This window comes from Clavelina lepadiformis, chromosome 5 (assembly GCF_947623445.1).
Source record: "Clavelina lepadiformis chromosome 5, kaClaLepa1.1, whole genome shotgun sequence".
NCBI lineage: Eukaryota > Metazoa > Chordata > Ascidiacea > Aplousobranchia > Clavelinidae > Clavelina > Clavelina lepadiformis.
Genome location: NC_135244.1, coordinates 9888259 through 9910831, shown reverse-complemented (window position 1 = coordinate 9910831; position 22573 = coordinate 9888259). Strand labels below are relative to the sequence as shown.

Below are 22573 nucleotides of genomic sequence, written 5' to 3'. Positions count from 1 at the left end.
CCGATAGTTATGTCGTTCGCGCATCTATATCCACTTTTTTTATCTTCGATATTCATTTTGTTTACTTTCAAACCTTCTCAATAGTTACTTTGAAATGAAACATAGTATACTAACTTTAGTCTAACTCTAATTGATACCAATATAATAGGTCTACCTGGTCCGAAAAGTTCCGTAAGCGAGTGCGATTGCTGTTTGAGTACTTGCTATATGTAATATTTCCTGTTGTTTTTACATTTTGATATGGTTTTTCTGCATTTTCATATCAGATATGTTAACTTGTAAAACATTTGCAGTATGTAATGCAAAACGTACTAATAATACAGTGACAGTGCTGGCTGATACTACCTGGGAAACGATTCTAGAGATAGAATAGTAATATAGATTCTGTTCACGTGTCACCTAAAATTTGCAAACGATCTAGTTTCGAAAAATAGTGTATTCCAAAGATTTCGCTATATCCTGCTCGAGTGTTCTATACTGACACGCGATTTCGATAGAGATGAAACTTTCTGCGCATCGGCCTCGGGTACTTTTATTCTGGCATCCACAAGTAATATTGAGACCAACTTCCCTGTCGGCTTGTGACGGCAAAAGATCACATAATCAACGATTGGACTGCCCAGTTTACAATTCCTATTTAGTGAGGCTGGTGGACAGCTAAATTTAGGGACTATTGGATGGCTGCTCAACACCTCTGTCCCGGAATGTATATGAGTAGTGTAACAGACATGACAGTGACATTAATACACCAATGTTAGTTCTGTGAGGTTCAAAAGTGTAGCAGGTAACAGCAAGAACAACCGTGAAAGAGCTGTTGTAATAATATTTATAAAGGCACGCTATAACGTTGTAGGCCTACAACAAAGCAGATCACATTTTTAAAACAATTCAAACTTCTCAACATATACCATAAGAAAACAATAAAAGGCACTGTACAGTATATAGTACAACCCGATACTATAAGTCGTAACATAAGGAAATAAACTGAATGAAATTGTACATAACAGATATACTGACGTAACAATATGAAGTTGGCAAAACCTTTTGTTGCATATTATCGTTGAATACGTACTTGATATACAGATGGTAATTTAAGAAAACTATATCACTTAAGAAAAAATGGAAATATTTCAAATCAAAAACGTTAAAGTTTAAGTAACTAAGTACTACGCAAGAATAAAATTCGGTTGAGCATTTGCTTACGACTCCGAGTAATCCATTTACTTCAGAAAAAGATCCAGAAGGTTATATTTGTTAGTTTCTTGCTAAGTATTGTGCCCCAATTTTTGCTTAAAAAGAAACTAACATGACGTTTACACATGTTACGTGATCATAGAGTAAGGGGAGTCTGACGTTGCATTCATGTCAACTGCGTCTTCTGCCTTTCTTTTCCAGAAAACTGGAAACCTTGCCACTTTCCAAACAGGTCGATTTCGGATTCTGGAGTGAATAAAAGAAGAGTTATTTTATACGATAAAGTTACTGAGAAAATAAAAGCGAGAAGCTCAGGGTGGTTTGGTGTTAGAAGGCTAGGTAAAGTAAATAAAGAGTTTTAGCTGAGAAAAGTGGATTTTAATTCACAAATCTTTTCATTCACTCCAAAATCAATTCAAGTTTGGACCAATACTAAATTAGTAAACAGCAACTTGGGCTAACATACTTTTTTCAGCCTTGAAGCAAATGCTGAACCGAAAAAGTATTAAAATTGTTTTCAAAATCCGAAAAAGCAAGCGTATACAGCAAACAGCGAAGTTTTAACTCAAATAAGATTTCGTGGGCCTGTCTTCTAAACAATGTGCGATGCGGCTTACTAAAAGTACTGTATCCTATTGCTTGTTTAAGCAATAGCATCACATGACGCTATAATGATTATTGACTCTGTTGGAATCATTTTCGTAAATATTATCGGTATCATCACTCGCTCTCCATACATAAGGAAAATTGATGCTTGTTAACCAAGGTGTGCCGCGCTTTCGTAGCCTGTGTTTAAAAGTATGCTTATCATCACCGGTCTCATTAAGAAACCAAGTTTAAGATAGTAGATTGCATTGAAGTATCTTGTAAAATTAAGTCCAACAACGAGCTAAATAACACTAAAACTACTTACGTGACTACCACGACTACAGCGACGATGATGACCAACAGAACCACGAGGACTATAATTGCTGCCAAGGCACCGGAGCCCATACCTCCACTGGATGATTGTTTACCAGTCAATTGTACATTCCCCGAGCCATTAACCGTAGCGCTAGCGGCAGTAGTAGTGGCTGTAGGGGCCATAGCAGTTTTGGGTGGAGTCCCGAGCGCTGTAAAAAAACAAGACATCATAAGTGCTAGATTGACTTGAAATACTTTTGTTCTTATCATTTTATACATTTATAAAGTTAAGATGAAATGTAAACGCAATGTGGCGGTGCTGCGACCATTTTTGCGGGAATATTAGTTTATATCAGAGTGCACATTTTTGCATTTTGTAACGCATAAGCAGACCATTTGTTTTTACTCAACATGTGCTTTGCAGTTATTGCCTAAAAGTTTACCAAAAAAACTTTTTGCATATGCTATACCAAACTGAAACGTTCGATGTTTCCATTGTTCTGAACAAAATTGGGGAAAGATTTGGTTGAACTTACTAGGTTTTTTTGGTGTTTCGGGCTTTGATGTTTTTGAAGTTATTTTCTGTTCTGTTGATGGCGTTGTAGTTGTTTTAGAAGTTTTTGCTTTTGATGTTGTAAAAGTTGTTTTAGGTGTCGCAGGTGAAGGTGTGGCTTTAGAAGTGGTAGACGAAGTCGTACTTTGTGACGTTGATTTCGATGTGGTTGATATTGTACTTAGGGGCGTAGGCACTACACAAAAATAAAATAGTTTGTGTACAAACATTTCATAGGGTTAGTGCACAGAATGTGTAAAAACGCAGCTATAAAATGGTGAAAATCTAACAAAAAGATATTTTGGAACTGTAAAGCTTTATATCTCTTCTTGTTTTCAAAGACTCCCACGACTTAAATTGAGTTAAGTATGGCTATGTAATCGTCTACATTACCAACGATATTTCAAGCAATTTGCCTTTTAGGGAAGCGATTAACCCATAAAAGAAAAAAGTATTGTTATAGCTTTAATATTGATTCAATCAAAAAATTTATCAACTTCCGTTTACTTATTCGATTGTAAGCCGTAGCAGATTTTTATCATGATTTTTGCGGCTTACATTCGAGGGCAGTTTATACATTTTTTATGCAGAAAATATACATTTTTTATGAGTTTTATAAGGCATTTTTTGTTGGCTACATTTTATCAATAAAACTTTCTTTCTCGTTTTTTCGCTTACTGTACCGTATGTTTATGCGCGGCTTAATTATACAAATTTTAGCAGCATTACATGCGTCTTACAATCGAGGGCTCCTTACAATCACGTAAATACGGTAGTAAAAATACCCTGATAAGTTTTTTACGAAACCTTAGTCTTAAGTTTTCTTTTGCATGGGTACTCTAGTCTATATAGACTACTTACGAGCCTCGCAAACCAGAACACTTGCATCAGTGATTAGCCATCCAATCCGTCCACAATAGTTAACAACTGTCGTCTGGTTATAAATAGTTTGTACTGGTGGATTTGCACCGACAAACTTAATGGATCTGCCATCCTTGCAGCTTATGCTGTACGATGATCCAAATCGATTATCGCAAACTCGTTTTCCGGCAACCATGCTTGCAGGAAGCTGAGGTGGTTCGTTACATTCATTTGCTAAAAAGTAAACTTTTGGTAAACCATACAGCCTGCAGTATCGTATCTTGCTATAAATATGCTTTTAACTGCACATTACAATAATTAAATTAAATAATACACAAAAACGTAGAAGCAAGTTAGCTACTAAATGCAATTTTATAGTATCTACAACATTTTTACATACATTTGACAGTTATTGTGAAACTGCAGTAACCAGTTAACCCCTGGGCATCTGTTGCACTGAATATATACGAATGTCTTCCGGCCCCAAGGGAAACTGGTATCGATGGACGTCTCAAGAACAAACTGTCAACTTTAACAATAAAATGATTACTTTAGCAATCAGAACCTTTTTGCAAATAAACCGTCTATCTTAGTCGTTAACTCGTTATATAAGCAAATAGCTCGCTTGATGTTTTACTGATAAGCTTACCCGGAGTACTATCATCTATCCATGTAGGCTCGGACCAAGTTCCATTTGTGAAAGTAAAACTTTCACATTGAGGCAAATCTAAATTGACGTTGTCCGGACAAGTGTAATTTGTACTGGGAGGTTTGTCTGAAAATTGCGCAAGAAAGTTGCAGTTGAATTTTGGTTTAATAAGAGTTATCTTAATTTGAGTATTTCTCATTATTTTGTAGGGCATTTCTTTGACATGAAATCAATAGTTTTAAACTATATTAAAGATTACAAATCTTGGCTGCAAAACTTCTTACTAGCTCCAAGTCCATCATTTACACAAGCAGTGCTTAAGAGGCGTTTTCCATCGCCACATATACACTTAGACTCGGTATCGCTGATGTCTACGCATAGTTCATGGCACTTGGTCGAACGTCGCTTGCAAGGAGAAGGAATGGTGGCTGTAAGCAACAAAAAGTGTTGATGAAACGCCATATTATTAAAAAGGCACTTCAATGTACAAAAAAGTGACTAACCTATATATGATTTATAATACTCTTTGCTGACAAGGGTCATTGATGACAAGGCGAAGAATTCGGATGGGCCGAATGAAGTCAATGAACTGGGACCAGTCTCCAGACTAAATTTTTCTACCCTAAATGTCTTGTCGTCAATCAAATAGAGGTTGTTTCTATGGACTTTTATGCTGCAAACAGTATGGTGCATTACAGTTAATAATGACAGATCTCGGTAAGTACAAGCTTGCTTCTATTTCACTTCTTTTGTGACACAAATACCACAATTCTATTTGTGCATAACCAAGTAAATGAATTAAACTTGTTGCGACAGAAAATCACTTCTAGTTTACTTAGTATAGAATTACTTGATTGTTTAATCTCTTGGTTAGTTGAGATACCATTTCGAGAATCGTTGATTTACAACTGTTGAACTTACTCTTTAATGTAGACTTCAAGCCTGGTAATGTGACCGGCTAAATCAAATTGTTTTTTGATGTCTTGTGGTGACGTTGATATTATAGTTTTAATTGAATCAAGATCGACCTCATAGATCATTGCAGTTTTTGCTTCAGCCACATAAAGTTTCTTTCCTAATGAAGTCGAAAAAAGATGAAAAAAGTTGGTCAAGCATTAAGTTATTATTTTATTAATGCCATGGTATATGAGCTTACTCTCATGGTTAATAGTTATAGCGTGAGGCCAGTTAAGACCAGACAAAACAACTTCTTTCTTGGTTCCGTCTAAATTCATTCTCCAGACTTGTCCCTGACCTTCCGTATTGTTTGTGTCAGTCCAATATATTTTCCTAAAATATAGTAATATGCATTTTTAATGTGGAAAAAGTCCAGATTGGGTGTATACATAAGGTACTGTAATTTAAGTAATCGCTTCAGAATTCCAATAATTTTCTCCAATGTTCTTTCACAGCTAAATGACAACTATACCTGTTAACACTGTCTTGTGTAACCATCTTTATGCTTGCGTTTATTGATTCGCTCGTCATTAGAGTCTTGTAAGCTTGTCCATCATAGGACATAACTGAAATCGACTCTGATTCACTATTCATGAAAAACACATTGCCAGATATGGGATCAACGACAAGACTTTCCGCTGTAATTTTCAAATGACAACGTTATCATATAGTGTGTCATTATCAAAAAATTGCAACTAGCCGCCATAGCATATAATGCATCAACGTACAGTGACTCGCTGAACTCAACGTCTTCTTACGGGTACCATCCAGTAAAGCTTTTTTAATAGAACCGTACTGTTTATCTGACCAGAAAACGAAGTTGCTATTCGTGTCGGCGGCAACGGTGGCAACCCGAGACGTGCCAGCTGTAAATGAAATTTAAACTTGTACATTTATTTCTACATAAAAAAGCAAAAAGGTTTTTTAGACTAAAGCTGTGTTTGTGCTTTTTTGATAAAAACTACGTAACCGTTAAAACATGGTAAAGGCTATCGTGTTGGTCACGTGGTTAAATGTATGACTCACTTGGAGCTGGATAGATGGAATAATTGGAGGTGGTGTTTATCGCATTGCCAATTGGTAATTGGAAAATTTTTCCTTGACCCGAATCAGCAATAAGGATGAATTCATCATTAATGATACCTGCAAAAATAATTGACAATTCGTAGTACGTATGGTTTCTATGAAAAGATCGCAAACTTTAAAAAAATTTTTACTTACTTGATTGACATTTAGTTTCATCAACCTTATGATAACCTAGTGAACAAGCACATTCTCTTGTTGCATTAATACGAGGAAGACAAATATGAGCACATTTCGGTACTCCGGGATCATTGCAACGTCCGTGCTTTGGATCTAAACGAATTAAATTTCTTAATTTAAAGCTATCCAATCGAAGCTATACTTTGCAAATGTGTCTGTGCAGATAAACCTCACCATTAACTAATGGATCTCTTTCTTCGTTTTTACTAAGAACTGCAATTCCTCTTGGTTTACCATTAAGGGTATACCTAAAGGTTTTCTTAGTTTTCTTGGTAATAATCCAAACCGAATAGTACTTTTGTGAATTCGGACTGTATCGTGCATGAACGTCAGTCACATATAAGTAGTCCTGTTATAAATACAGATACGGTATGTATAGTTTTTCTTTAACGGTATTTTTAATTGTTACACGGCAAAGTTATGTGAGCTGTTGTGATAAAGCATGAGGATGAATAAATTAACAAATGTTTACCAAATACGCTGCGACGCCCCAAAAAATAGAGCCACCCCTATAGTGATGTTGCGTTTTGTTTGTTCCGTCCAGTTTGCTGCTGACTACCATTCCTCCGTAACCAGTAAAATCAGTCCAGTATAATCTACAAAACATTAATGAAATCTTGTTTGTTGGTATACGACACAGACATTGCCAATGAAACCTTATAATACGTTAAAAACATCTTCTTAAAATAATTTTGCTTTCATCCCAACCCAACATTTCAGGAGTAATTTGAGTACACATATGCTTTAGAGCTTTTAGATCATATTTAGGAAATTAGTGGGGGGAGTCACTATATATGCCGTTGTTTTGTCTATCTTTCTACGACACTTCTTGGAATGTAACATAATTCCGGTGTGCATCCTATTTCCAACATTTTCAGTTTCCCTTCAATTAGCTATATTGCTGGAGCAGCCTAGCAATTACAGTATAAACGCGCAATCACTAACTGTGACTGCAGTCTTTTATTGAAAATATTTTGCAAACAATCATGCTTGGATTACATTTGGCACTCGATAGTATGTAGAACAAATCGTTTTGGTGCGTCACAAAGTAAGAGCCCTTAAATTGTTTTAGAACCTAAAGTCTAGAACTCTAGATCAACCTTTTTCAACCAAAAATTTGTGTACTTTTTTTATAGGACCCCAGAGACATTTTAATAATAAACTTCACATCTTTTATTATCATCAGTGCTTCGCCGTACAACGTTAACTAGGCTTCATTGGACAAATAAAGTTTCAGTGTTGTCTTTTTTTGTACTGTCGTAATGTAGTAAGTTGTGAAAAATTGTTTGTAGCTTAATTTTTTAACCTTAGCCATAAGTAAAAAGGCGAATAAGTCCACATTAGCTTTGGGGACAGCAAAAAGTTAAGAACCAAAGATTTAGACAAACCTTTCGTCTGTGTAATCGATAGTGAGTCCAGTGACATCAAAGACATCTGGAAACTGGAACAAAACCGTTTCATTTTTACCAGCCATGTCCGTTACAATGATTTTCGATTTTAGAGCTTTGTAGGTAGAGAAGTATAGTTGCCTGAAACGCAGGTTACAAATAATAAAACCACCATTTATGTTTTATTTCAACCCAAAGTGCAGCCTATTTTTGATTTCGCTTTATTTTTTTTATCTTTAAAACAAAACTATACATAAATTACCTATGTTTTGCATGAATGGCCAAGGCATATGGTGGATCATCGGTACGATATACTGGAGTGTAATAACGAAATGAATTTTCCGAAGCCATGACCCATTTGAATTCTGAGTCTGTCCAGTAAAGGTTTCTGGTCATCCAATCATATGCCATACTTTCGATTCCATGTGCCATACCCTCGTACATTTTTAATGTCAGATCATGCTTGAGATGGCGCACTCCAATATACTCCGATCTAGATGGTAAAAACGCAGTCATTAACAATAAACAACGCCCCATGTGCAAATTATAGATTTTAGCAGAAAGCACTCTTCGATTTCATGCAGCAAGTAACTGTGACTTCCTACTGAAAATTTTCTCTATAGTTAACGTTATAGCTTACAATAGACCCTTTCCGAAATACTGCCTGTGTGGCAAGGTTTTTTCGATCGCTTATACTTAACACTTAACAACTTGAAAATGTTGACCCACTTTGATTCTTTTTTAAATTACAAACGTTCTACCCATTGGATTTTAAAAATTTCGTTCAGGTGATTTGCATATGAAATCCTTCACATGATAAAATGTAACGCGGTAACTCGGAAAGGGTCCATTGTGGTAAGATACTTTTGAAATGCTAGTGATACCTGTAGTCGGTGTAAAAAAGGACGTTTCTGTGGTAATTTCCAGTGACTGACCAAAATTCTGCGACAGAGTCATTAGACTTTACCAAGATGGACACATTGAAATGGCCTGTCTGACCAGTCTGGTTTTTAACAATTTCAGGATCGGCATGAACTGATAATATATGGGAGCTTTCGCTTGTTGCGTCATAGTTTGTCCAAACTACCAAGGAATCATCACCTAAACGCCACAAAAAATATCCAAGATCAAAAAACAACTATTTTATACATAAACTTTATCAAGACCTACTTTAACCATTACTTATACATATCTCATACTGACTGCATTTAGGAATGTAGCAATATTCCCATCGCTTGGTCTGATTTGTTGTATAGCACCATGTTCCACTCAAATCACCGTCGGGATTTCTGTTTCGAAATTATAAATATAAACTACATAATCATTGCTTTAAATATTGAATATTATTAACATCCAATAACTAAAATGAAATGCATAAAGTTTGGTATATCTATACAACAGCTACCATGTTTTTTTTTCAATAGGGATCCACCCCAGAATATTCCATATATGCATTATACCCACAAGTATATAAGACCAAGTCTTTTTGCAGTATTATAAACAGATGCCTTAAACAGTTTCATTCAATTTTTACCGGCAGTAATTGTGTTTTCCACCGTCAGCCGGAATGTGATTGGGTTTGTGTGGCTTTGTCACATCCCATCTTTGACAAAGAATACCACTTTCAGTATAGCTGTGTGTGCCGTTATACCATGTGCTTGCACCATCGATACACTCTACATCAGAACAGTTTTTAAATTGGACTAAATTTCATTTTGTGAGTTATCTTTGATCGATCAACTTACTGCGTTATCTTAAAGGCAATATACGCTTTAATGATAGCTATTTTAATTTAATACAAACAAGATACAAAGTTTTGATACCTATTTTATTATCATCAAATTATAAAACGTCGGGCTAAGTGTATAAACTGTACGGTATATATATACTAGTATATACAATATATATATATACATAAATATATAAGCAATATAGCTTATAATTAACATGTGTTCTAATGCTTCGAGAAAACTTTTTTGAGAAATTTTACAGGCCTAAGGGTATTCAGAGTAAGAAACAAAGCGCCGCACATTCTTAAGATTTAGTTACCTGGCACGGGTATTGTTGAAGTAACGCTTTGTCCAAATATGACCTGCTTAGAAACAAATAGGAAGATTTGCAGCAAAAGCAACTTCTTTTGAAAGCGTTGCTTTTTCATTTTTAGAGAATTACTTTCCACAGTTGCAACAATACTATTCAAAGAAAATTCTATATGCAAATTTCTGTACGTAAAAGTAGAAAATGCATTAATTCCGTTAGGTCTTTGTTAGTTATTAACCAATTCAGATGTTGACCTCAGCAGCGTAGGCTATTGATTCTATTCCACAATACATTTTCATCCTTGCATTTAGAAATGCTGAAGATTTGCAAAACATTTTACAAAATCGAAACGTGAAAAAGTGGCCATGTGACATCTTGGATATGAAAGAGAATCGATTAATTCTTTCAAAATTATTTACTTTCGCCATTACAGACTCTTTTGATGGCGCTTTGCGCTTTACGCTTGCGCTATTAACCTATAAGTTGCGTAAAGTTGCCAATGAACAAACGACCGTTGTTCTTGCACAATGTTAGAATATGTGCAGTCGTCAAAAAATTGCAAGGTGAAAAAGATGTTTTGCTTCAATTTGCTAATTGTATTAAATAGAGTCTATAAGCTATAGTCAATTATGTAGGCTTATAATTAATCAGTCTTGCAAATAAATAATTAACAATATGTCTTAAAGGCATTTCTAGTTATATTTAGACGATGTTAGTTCACTCATTTTCTTTATATTATTTTCACAAAGATTTTAAGTTACTAACTTTTTAGTACTAACTTTACTAATACTAATTACTAATAACTTTTATAAGTACTAATTTTAAGTTACATTTGTCTAATCATTATTTAAATATTTTTAATTGTTTTTACAACCTTTTCTCAGCTTTTTAAATTTGTCTAAGCTAGAGTTTATTCCCTTCAGCTTTCCATTGCAACAAAGTTTTATTAATGCTATATGTAATACTTCATACCATCATCTCCTTTCCATTGATTTTTATCTTTTGTTATTTGAAACGCCACAGACAATTGAAACCTGCAGGTGTCGATGCCTAGACTGCTATCACTGAACATTATGACCTTCTCTATGTACTACTTCGGTTGAAATACGCGAGGAAAAAATGTAATATCGCCATCGGCAAGATATTTTCTCTGAAGTGAGTTGCTGTCGCATATAGAAAACAAATCACAAAGACGGATAAGCATTTTATCTCTTGTATTAAGTTTCTTTTTTTACTCAGCAAGATACTGCATTTTACTGATTCGATTGCAAAAACGTTTTACGATTATATGCATATTATTTTTTGATTCCAATAATACAAGTTTCGGTTGTAGTTGCGTGATCTACTGAATAATATTTAAAACTTCGATTCCGAAAAACATTTTAACAAGGCTTGCGCTAATTTTATGCTAAACACATTTTGATAGACAGAAAAAGATAGATCAAACAGAAGTGTTCGCTGAAATAAGTTTCCATCCAAATTTCTTGGCAACAGAAACACGATTTTCTTACATGACATCGCACAATTTGTTTCTTGGTGTGTGCTTAACCGAGTTAAAATTAATTACCCTGTTAACTCAAAGAGCTGACTTGGTTTGCAGAAAAGGATTTGACCAGCACAAGAGAATCTCTTGATCTGCATTAGCCAGTCCTTTAACTTACTGTAGTCCAATATTACGCAATGACATTTTTAGAATACAGTAGTCATTACCACAGACAATATATACAGGTCTTAAAAGTCTTACTACAAACACACAAAAATCATAGAACTATACCGTGACAAAGAATTTGAGACGGTATTCAAAATTTTGATGCCAAAGACAAATCGAAACCAAGTTCGACTTGCTTTGATTAAAAATTGTTTCGATTTCACATGTGCAAATTTTAGTATAACGAAAACCAAACTGTGAAGGTACCAATGATTTTATGAATTTATATATATCTAAGTCTATATCTATCCTATGTTTTGATTGTAACGATTAATTGCGAAATTTCTGAGGAAAGTACCACTGTGTTTAAAAATTTTCAGTGTTGATGAAAAACATGCTCTAAATTTTAGCATTAGCCCTCCAGCAATAAACGTGACGCAAAAGTTTGGTTAAGCTTTAAATATAGTGTTATCATGACCTGATCCGGGTTGCTCTTGCCTTAGGTAACAATATCACCTTAATGGCACATTATGTGAAATAATAATTTTACTGCTCACGTTTTTGACAGAAATCTTCGTCAATATTGACGTCAAACCAAGGTGTTCTGCATCAAAATATTTTAGCATTATTATATTAGTATTTACTCGCTTTGTTTGCAAGGTTCATTTATTGCTTGTAAGTCAAAAAATAAGCTGCTATCGGCAACAGTTCTACGTCATTTAATGACCTTTTAGTATACAGTTAATGTAAGTTAGACGTCATCAACAAAAACTTTTAAGTCAAAAAACAACTAATAAATTTATATTTCAACATGGCTGCATATCATAATAGAATCATTTAAAGTCTACTTTTCATAACTGATAATAACTTTCAAATAATTACCTTCCTTAATATACATTTTTCCTTTCCTGTTACAACCTTAATATAAAGCAATAACGCCAAAATACTCGGTAAAAGCATTATATGAACAATTCACTGACAAATGCTATATGTACACGTGAAAATCATTCACTATAGGAGGTTTATGATTCGCAACAAATGTCGCTGTCATGCAAACTACTTTTCTAATTTTTGATGGATAAGAAAAACCTGTCTAACAACCAGGAGATAGTTCAGACCCGACTTTTAATCTATTTGTATCAAGTAAAATAAATGATGTTTTGTACCTTGTGCAAAAAAAACTATGAAAGAAACTCCATGACGCTTAATATTATTATTTTGTATTAATTTAAAAGTGCTATAACAATCTTCGATGTAGTTTGATAATGAGCAACGTATTTATTAAACCATTTCCTCTTTTCAAACACTTGTTGAAATTCTTGTAACTTCAGATCATGCTGCTGTATAATTACAAAAAAACGCCCAGACCATTCACGCCGATTGCACTAAATTAGAATGCGCGCTCTATCAAACAGTGCCAAACCTGTTATTTATTATTGTCCAGAATTATGGCATATTATGTTTAGCAAGCAAATGGTATGTAAATTATCATGCAGTTTTTGTCCCAATCAGTGAGTTAATTAATTTGACATAGAATAATATGCACACATGGTCGTGCAGTGTAAGCAACTGAAACTAAAACATGGCCAAGCATATTATATATAGACGCAAACTTTCGCACTGCAAACAATGCGAAGTGGTTCCCATTTCGAATGTAGGCTACCGATTCAAATACATATTCCAGTACTAATACCAGTACATATTGTATTCATTGTTATACTGCGATCGTTAGCCTTTGATAAGCCGCTTAAGCATAGTATTTCTTTATTCGGTATAATCAAGCATACAAGAGTGGAGTCCATTGCCATAAACAGTAGAGGAGACAACTACACCACAACGTCGTAAAACATCAAAAAATGTAATACCGTATTGAATGCAATTCTGTTTTCCTTTCACTAACTATACCTCTGCCTGCACTGGCTTGTGTTCAGTGCTAGTTTACTGTTCTGTGGAATAACAATGCGTGCTGTACTTACTCCTACTTGTTTGGGAGTTCGCTGCCAAGAATAATTCTTTTTAGTTTAATTGCGTTTTGTATTAACCAGAGTCCGTTTCTTGTCTGTCTATTATCATAAGCATTGAATGCAACAGAAGGATCCTTTGCTTTAATCAAACGCCATCCCTTGACATCAAAGTTGGAAAATAGCTAAAGTAAGATTAAAGCTTATTATTGCTTTGATTAGGTTCAAATCAATATATCAATATTTGTTTTTATCGTGATTGGATTTGGGCTTATTCTTACGGTTTCTGGTCTTATTCCTGCATCGACTTTATTGCAACCTTGGTTTTGCTCGATGTCATCGTTTAAGAAACAATGACCTGTAAAGCCCTTTCTTTAATTTGTTGAAAATGAACATGCAGAGAGAGACAAACGCACGCCTTGACAGCTGTATGGGACGAAACTGTGGGAACAAAAAACATCAGAAGAGTAAACCGCAGTTTCTTGTTTTTGGCGAGCGTCAGCGAGTGCCCTTGACGCAAATTCCTTTATTTTGCAAACAATAACTGGTGTGACGCAAAATTTTTTTTAATCTTAATCCCTTTAGTTGTGGTAATTTTGATGATATCACACACGCTGTGTAAGTTACTACACAAGGAAAATTTCTTATTATCTTTAATAAAATAATTGACCTCAATGAAACTTTTTGTAAATGAGTCACATAAACCAATGCTTAATCATGCTGCCGGCAAGCATGACAAATCATATTTCAAAATCAGGGTATAATAAGCAGTGGAAATTTTTATTTTAGCCTACAGACTATAGTAGAATTAGCATCTAAAACTAGTGACATTACAAAACAGTTATGTAACCGAAATTTGCAAAAAAACATCAACAAAACGTATTTTGCGGGCCATATTGTTCCTTTTACCGATTTACATTTTAAAATTTCACATGTAGTATAAACAGCATCAGTAAAAGATAAACATTATAGGCACAAAGTTATTGAGGTTCATAATCGCTGTTTATGTATAAATTATTCTTGGAAAAAATCAGTTTCAGTCATAAAACATAAAAACAACTTAACATTATCCACTCTAGTTATAGAAGTAGGTTACTTGCTGATCTACTGTATTGAAAACGCATATACTTCTTGTAAAAGTAGGTGTGTGTGTACGTAGCTAAGACTAGAGCATAATCAGTATTATGATTTAGCTTATTGCGCCCTATTTTTATATAGCTTTTTGCCACACTGAGTTGCTTTATTTTTCTGTTAAGCTTGAAGCAAAAAAGATTCATTTATTATCACCAATTTAATGCCTTAAAGGTTGTTTACGTTTTTGTTTGCAACTTCGATGTTTAAAAAACTTTTAGTTTGTAAAATCGTCAAAACTATGACACTAAATATAACACACGTAAATTTCAAAATATAATTTGGACTATAACCAATTAGTCACGTGCTAACGCTGAAGCAACAATTACAGAAATTATTAATGCCTGAGAGATTAGGTTTTAGGTTTTGATGAGTAGGCTATACCTGCTAAAATGATATCTGCAAAAATTCCGGCGTGAAAAATTTCTAAACTTTACCTGGTTATTAAGTCTTTTTATAGGTCATCTGCGTCATACGCTATCGCATTGTGGCGAGATAAGTCATCTTGTTCGTTACTTTAGTTATGCAGTTTATGATGTCACATTGCGTAAGCACTTGCAAAAGGAAAGAAAACATATAGCAACCAATAACAAATGCATGTCGAAAACAACCAAAAACAAGCTTGGACAGATTGAGCGAACACTACTATACACTCATGCCTTGGACTGCGTGTTTTTCTACAATACGCCGTTTAGAAAAAAATTGATATTTGATTGATATTTTGGAAGCAATATAAGGTTAAATCAGTTTATGTTGTAGCTTAAGTCCGAATACAAAGAACTTTTGTGTGATACGATAATGACGTCATGCAAACATACAGTCTCAGACACCGCATAACTGCATCACAGCTCATTGAACCGACGTTTGTAGGTAATCCCAGTTTAGATTAGAAAGATCCACGCTATTCTGAATTTGGTATTTATTTATATAATAGTTGTTTTTCATAACTTTCTTTTATATTGTGTTTGCTAACTGTACAATACCAAAGGAAATAGCACACGTGACATTGGGGATTGCAGAAACATCAGACTTTTTTTCTTAAGGATACGATTAGTATACGTAAGCGATTACAACAACTATTATCTGATTAATATGTGACAGGAAATGCTATGTATGCACTTCTCTTACTTCCGCAATAACTTGCTTGAAACACGAGAAGTACAAAATGCTGGCAAAATTTTATATAAGCGATAGAAACTTGGCCTACAAAAATATCAAACAGCATCTACAATTTATCGCTTACAAGAGCTCCTTGTTATATACCCAAAATAGCTTTCGAAAGAAAACCTCCGGAATGCAGTTTTGCATGTGCATATTTGCCTGTTTCTGCTGTTTACCTCATAAATTTCAACATCTAATACAAAAGCCGCATAATATGCTTATCAAATTCCATATCTAACTCTGTGTTATCTATAACACTTTAATTGCTGCGAAAAAATATTGGCGAAAACAATTGTGCACACCAACAGCATAATATGCGAATATTTTGGTGCACAATTTTGGTGCATATAAGAGCGAGTGACGTCAACGGTAAATTATTCATTATTCTTTGTTTTTGGTAATATAAAGATACTTGCTGAGCCTTTTGTTTCTGTTAACTACTAACCTCCAAAGCGGATTAGCACGCAAAAAATTGTAAAAGAAACCAAGAAAGAAATTTTCAAACCTGAAATTTGAACTTTAAATCAATTAGATTTTTCAAAACATTAACAGCATTATATAGTGGCTCAGATATGTGTTAAGGTGAGCCCAAGCTATCAAGCGTTCATTGAAACCAGTGTTTATCCTTCAATCGGATCTATTGGTTGTGCGCGTCAAGTGTTCCACAAGTTAATTGTCTGCTTCGAAATGTTCACACTTAGTTTCAAGCAATTTGTAGTTCCGACTTACATTCCACAATTGACTCACCTCAGTAATACATTTAGAAAAACAGCCAAAAAAGAAAAGGAATCAAAGTCCAAAGCAGAAAAAGGATTACAGCTTATAACCAGGCGTCACATTTCATCATTATGACTAAAATCTGTAAAAAGTGTGTCACTCAGCACAACAATATTTGAAATACATAATCTTTCCAAACATCCATTCAAAGTTAAGTGGCTTAAACTTATAACATCGTATGAGAATTTCTGTAAACAAAAACCTTGTTAAAATGTGAAATTTAATCAGTTGTAATGACAGCTACACTTCAAAATTACTTGGAACGTATTGCAGCTTAGGAACGTTCAAGCGAAACGTAAAGTACCTTGCACTAAAAAAAGAACTTGCCTTGGAAAATACGAAGCAGCGGAGAGTTTTCCAAACTGTTGCGATTAAACGTTATCTGGTGCAGATATAAGCGTTGAGTGAGGCTTGTCTCGTAATTTAACGACTCATAAATCGCCAATACAGCTTTTGAAAAATATAGGTTTATTTGGGTTAGAGTTTAACCGTTAGGCGTTCGAAGACAATAACCCTGTTGTGGAATCATCGTGATTGTCATTTTAGCACACAATTTGTGACTATTTCCAAGATAACCTCGAACTGAAAAACATCTGAACAAAAACTTCATTATGACAAAGATACATTTTACTTATGTATCGCAAATGCATAGATGCATAGAAAACTTGCTAAATAACGCATGCATTCAGCTATAGACATACTAATAAAGATCAGTACAATTACAAAATATGCTGAGACTGAAATGTTTTGTCCACCTACAAACACAAAACATGTCGAAAGATCTACTTATATAACAACGTAAATTACTGTTAACCACGGACAGAATGCTTGTGCAGTGTATATAGGTTGTATGATCGCAAGAAGGTATATAAACACAGACTCTTTGCCATTTCTAATGCTTTTAGAGCAGTGATTCCCAAACTGTGTGCCGCGACACACTAGTGTGTCACCACAGAGTCTCAGGTGTGTCGCTTATATTTTTGGAATTTTGGAAAAGAACTGTATAAATATTTAAAATAAGGCATGCAGACAAACATATGCGACTTAAAAGCATTCTAACTGCTTCAATAGCTGATAACAATCCATCCAATGTGTCCATCCAATAAGCACATCCATCGCATTAACACGTGAAAATAAAGTTTTTAAAGCAACTTTTCTTCTCTCTTCTCTTGTTAGCGTGTCGCGAACGTTTTATAATTTTTCTAGTGTGTCACAAGCTGAAAAAGTTTGGGAACCACTGTTTTAGAGAGTAAGGGTTTAGCAAGACCAAATTAAGGTGTGAGTAAATAAACAATGCCTTTAATACTTCTTAACACAAACTAAGTTTGAAGTAAGTTATAATTTGTACACCCGCGCGCGGCTTTTTACAAACGGGTGAAAAAAGCTGTATTGTATGCGCTTCCAACCAATCACCGTAAGATAGACTGCTTCCACTTTCGGCTTGCCGTGCCACTTTTAATGAAGATTAAATCGAAAGATAGAAATGTCATTCTTTATAAGCAGCAAAATAACTTGCACGATGATTAAAGGTTTAATTGGAATAACTGTAAAAGTTGATTGTATTGTCTGTAACCTACAACTTGATCGTTATCATACACACTAAACGGCAACTTATTTCAGAACAAGAGTAAAAGCCACATACCAAAACATTAAATTCGACGTTTACCTTAAAGAATAATTAAATAAAATGATTCCAACTATGAATTAATTACCTACCAAACACATGGACAAAGAAATTTAAAAAAGAAAATCCTCCTACCTCCGCCAGTTTCACAACATACCTTTTCAAATGATAAGATTCACCGTTTGTCAACGAATCTCGGCGAATTTTAAACGTACTGCTTCAGGCACAATATCTGTATCATGTTGTACCATGTTAACTGGTAGTGTTTTGCCTTACGGGATGTTTAAGTTATACATTTTATCTATAACTTATGATCTTTTGATTTCGCTACGTTTTGTCATTGGTTTGACAAAATTTTTACATCACCTAATGCATCTATATTACAGTTAAGGTAAGCTATACCAACGGTTTGAAAATTTTGTTCCATCTTTATCGCTTTTTAATTTGAAGCCATTTCTTTTAATTTGAAATATGCTTATCACAAATGGTTCCAGTTGTTGCACTCACATCCATATTGCATTCCGAAATTATCTTTTGCGATTTTAATTTAATTTGGTATCGTTATTAGTAATTTAATTCAGTTATCTTGAATTTTGAATTTTCCCGAATATAATCTTGGTTGCTGGTAAGCATATCTTTACTGAGCATATAAAAACCGGTCAAAGAAAGCCAGGCAGGTCTTAAGCTGGCTCTTGTTTCACTGCTATACTATAAAATGTATTCGTCGAAAATTTAACCACAAACCGCGGGGTCGCGCAAAAGATATTTCTTAGCTCTTTACCATGTTTGTCGTATTTTCACGTACATGATGAATGTGCATGTAGGCAAATGGACTTAAACCTTGTGATTTTACAAAAAAATGTATTGGTTAATTCATTTAGAGAGTAAGTGCCTGTGTTGTGCTCAATAATTCTTGGTGATCTTGTACGCTTGTGGCTTGTAGATGTTTTGTTTAGCTTAATATGTCAAAAGTATGACTAAATCCTGTTTTGACTGAGCTTACTCAGTAGTTAAAAGAAATGTTGTAACTTTGGTAAAAAGGATGAGTCTTGTTTATGCATTCGTATTTTTCTCGTGGAGATGATTAAGGAGAGAGATCCTCTTCAGAGTAGCAAGGGTTAAACACCTCCACATGACGCATATCGTATGTTGAAATGTACCCATGATATGCCCGCAAGGTGACTATATTTATTAAAACTCAAATATTTTTGTGCAGACCTTCAACGCTTAGAGAAAAAATGCCTGCAGCCGACAATTTTGTTTGATACATTATTGTAACCCTGCAGGAAAACAAAGGGACTTCTAAATGTTCAACAGAACAAACTGCCCTGAGGCGATGACAAAATTCAACCTCCCTTGAGAAGCTTAATGATGAGTTCTGAACAGAACGGGTGATTAATTTGGAGCGATTAAATCGTACGTGTCAACTATCCGAAGTGAACGTTTTACTGGCAATTTTGCACCTGGTAATTAAACTTTAACTGTCACAAACTACAAGATAATAAGCTTGTATTGCGCTAACCTTGTAATTCAGTTCCTAGCCCTTGCAATGTATTTTGCTACATTGATTGCAACAGTATAGTTGTCCTTCAGCCTAAAAGACAAACCGATTGATGCATAAAGCGTTCATGACAAACTATTTTTCAAGATCTATATCTTTGCTATAGTCAATAGCACGATATGGTTTATTACTAAGACTCATTAGCCTACTGTAACTTCATATTACGAAAAGTTTCATAAAGGAGTTTTGCTAATTAGTGTAATGAAACAAGTTTGCAAACATAAACATCTGTTATTTTTACCAGAGAATTGGTAAATTTAGTAATTATGAGACTATAAAGCCTAAAAAACTACTTTCTTGTATTACTACAAAATTAAGGAAATGGCAGGAAACGACATCAATTCAAATATTTTGCATGATGGCTTGGTCAAGTAAACAACATTAAAATACGAAATTACAGCAATAGTGATGCTGTTCATTTCTGGATTTTCTTTAAAAAAAAGTGTTTTATAATCCTTTGTACTTTATAATCTTTTGACTTCTTAGTAAAGGAGACATATTTCAGCATAAACATAAATGTATTATTGCGCATATCTTCTGTAAGTTAAAATTGACTTTTTAAACCTTAAACCTTAGTTTTGAAAACGGATCTGTTCGTTGGCTAATTCTGAAATACTGACTTTTCTCTACAGTGCCACTAAATGGAAAAATCCAGTTGTCCTTTGCGATTATTATTACCTTGCATTTATTTTATCCGGATTTGCATTATAGTGACATTGTGAGTTTATGGACACACTTCTTCAATTTATACTTGTTGTATCGCTATAAGGTTAAATCGAGGGCTAGGCACGTATTGCACGTGCAACGTGGCATCCTACAATATGCAACAAACAAAGGGCCCTATTTGGCAATTAAGTTACTTTTCACAAACGAGACCCACCAAATTTTTATGGCGTCACAATTTGTTTGTGGTGATGTCATGTCTTTTTTGCTCAAATAAACTATTGTAATACATAATACATGATGTGAGAAATATATTTATACATAGTGTAACCAAACGAAAATTGGAGAAATTTGTGTTTTACCTATTTCCACCAATTCGAATATTAACCAGTGTAACCTATTCGTTTAATCACTCTGCAATCGGCTGCTTTTCCGACAACAAGTCCGAAAGGGTCAAATCATCTTTGTTCCTCTCTGTAATCGGAGATGATTTTAAACTTTAAGTAAAAACTTACCTCAAGGAAGTCCGGAACAGGTGCTCAAAATCACTGTCAGTTCAGATGTGACTGGCTATATTGCCCAAACGCTATAGTCTATAATAATAGTCTATACATGTTCGAGCTAACAGTTTTTTAAGTTGCTGCGGAGAAAGCAATTCCCTTCAAAACTTTGTGAAACAACTTCTCTGATGTATTTCATGGTTTAGATGTTTATTCTACAAAGCTTAATAGTGAAATTACTACCATCATCAACACATATAGGAAAATGTATCGCTGTGCTTAAGCGAAGTTTATCAAATATCAAGCAAAGTTGGAAAAGCACGTTTAACTGATTAAAAAGCTCAAATCAACCTGGGCAAATTTAACGGCCATTAAAAGAAAGAGATCGGCAAGTTATGTGTAGATCAAAGTCATTTGATTCGTTTTCTCGCAAAGGCACTTTAAGCTGCCTATTATTGTGAAGAAATACAGTAATTAAAGTGAAATGTTCATAAACAAACCACTTCAGTGAACAATCAAATTTGATGACCTCAGCTCAAAGTCACGCACGTTCAGCTAAAAGATTCCCGTTGCAGACTTAATCGAAGGTTTTCGTTAGGAATTTCCTCAGCACCACCAGAAGCCTTCCTTCATGATTTCTGAGAATCCTGAACGTGACAATGTATTTATTAAAGATATAATCGTCATATGCGAAACAAACCAGTAAGTGGTTGATGAATTAATGTTTTTTTGCCCTTACCGTTTTGGTATATGTGCTATTTTCTGGTAATAGATAACAAGATTTTTAGTAGCTATATTAAAACTCTAGGTGGTAAGCAGCTGTTATAAATTTTGTACAATATTCCAATAATTGATCACACATTTGCCCAGCCTTATATTCTGAAAGTCACTCGACCAACGAACCTGAGGCGAATTGATAAGAAATGTCTATCTGGTGCAGACAAATTAAAGATTTATATGGAAAAGATCTATAACTGTTTTTGTAAAGCTTTTGTTAATAAACAACCATATTGTGTTTATTAATTACTACTTGGCTATTGCACTATATCAGGTGACATTACTTTCGCCGGGAAGAGAAAAGGTCGGATACTTTTTGAACAGACCTCGTACATGCTACAGTAGCCTATATGGTAATAAGTCTAAATTACTACCTGGCTAAGGACACATGTAAGCAATCATTAAATCATCAATCCTTTTATTTTTCGTCATTGGAGCGGTAAGGACAAAAAGTCAGTACTATAGAATTGTTAATAGCATGCGCTAATGCACGGGCAAAACCGACAATGCCTAGAAGGCTTAAAACGTGAATGAAAATATAGTGATGGTGTTAAACTGTTCTCAACAACTAGCGCGGCCACTAAACCTATAAAGTAGTATAGCAGCTTCCATGAATACTGAACGATTTGGCTCAATTTTTTTAGGTTCATCTTTAACTTTCCTGTTCCAGTTCACGGAGGTTCGAATTCCAACCCATTCAAGAATTGGAAGCAAGAAGGTATCACGATGTTGGTTGTTCTTATGGTGCAGCAAAACGTTAAATCCATCACTAAACAATAAAAAGTCAAAACTGTGCTACTTCAGCATAACAGCGTTGTCTAAGAAAATATCCAAAAAAATCCAATATTTTTGTCGTTTTTGTTTTGAGTTTATCGCAGCTTTAAAATACTTCCCAAACTCGGCGCGACCTCATTTTGTGAAAACTCATCTCTCTCTCTCTCTCTCTCTCAGCACCATGCGAT

General features: G+C 34.5%; 1 protein-coding gene and 1 long non-coding RNA gene across 5 annotated transcripts; one reads left to right on the top strand and one right to left on the bottom strand.

The window, feature by feature from the left end:
• Positions 1-735: 735 nt before the first annotated feature.
• Positions 736-10008, bottom strand: LOC143460770 (low-density lipoprotein receptor-related protein 2-like). 3 transcript variants are annotated; one of them, XM_076958391.1, is made up of 22 exons: positions 9818-10008; positions 9303-9444; positions 8972-9057; positions 8653-8869; positions 8031-8261; positions 7769-7909; positions 6853-6976; positions 6555-6729; positions 6339-6473; positions 6144-6260; positions 5846-5983; positions 5590-5755; positions 5317-5450; positions 5082-5235; positions 4664-4833; positions 4445-4588; positions 4161-4286; positions 3912-4040; positions 3512-3745; positions 2634-2846; positions 2108-2306; positions 736-1980 (listed from the first exon to the last, which is right to left on the bottom strand). In XM_076958391.1, the coding sequence occupies exons 1-22, from the start codon at positions 9924-9926 to the stop codon at positions 1851-1853; spliced, it is 3414 nt and encodes a 1137-aa protein (XP_076814506.1). In that variant the 5' UTR covers positions 9927-10008; the 3' UTR covers positions 736-1850. The 3 variants fall into 3 exon arrangements, with proteins under 3 accessions (XP_076814506.1, XP_076814507.1, XP_076814508.1); XM_076958392.1 differs by having other exon boundaries at positions 736-1440; XM_076958393.1 differs by lacking the exon at positions 2634-2846.
• An 8127-nt stretch (positions 10009-18135) lies between these two features.
• Positions 18136-22396, top strand: LOC143460771 (uncharacterized). 2 transcript variants are annotated; one of them, XR_013117962.1, is made up of 3 exons: positions 18136-19254; positions 19327-21536; positions 21886-22396. It is a non-coding gene; the product is annotated as an uncharacterized LOC143460771 (long non-coding RNA). The 2 variants fall into 2 exon arrangements; XR_013117963.1 differs by having other exon boundaries at positions 18136-19288; positions 19397-21536.
• Positions 22397-22573: the final 177 nt, after the last annotated feature.

Coding starts and splice junctions, on each gene's coding strand:
- LOC143460770 (XM_076958391.1), bottom strand. CDS start 9,926: ATGAAAAAGCAACGCTTTCAAAAGAAGTTGCTTTTGCTGCAAATCTTC. Junction 6,261..6,338: donor TGAAACTAAATGTCAATCAA/GTAAGTAAAAAT, acceptor TTATTTTTGCAG/GTATCATTAATGATGAATTC. Junction 1,981..2,107: donor GCTGTAGTCGTGGTAGTCAC/GTAAGTAGTTTT, acceptor TTTTAAACACAG/GCTACGAAAGCGCGGCACAC.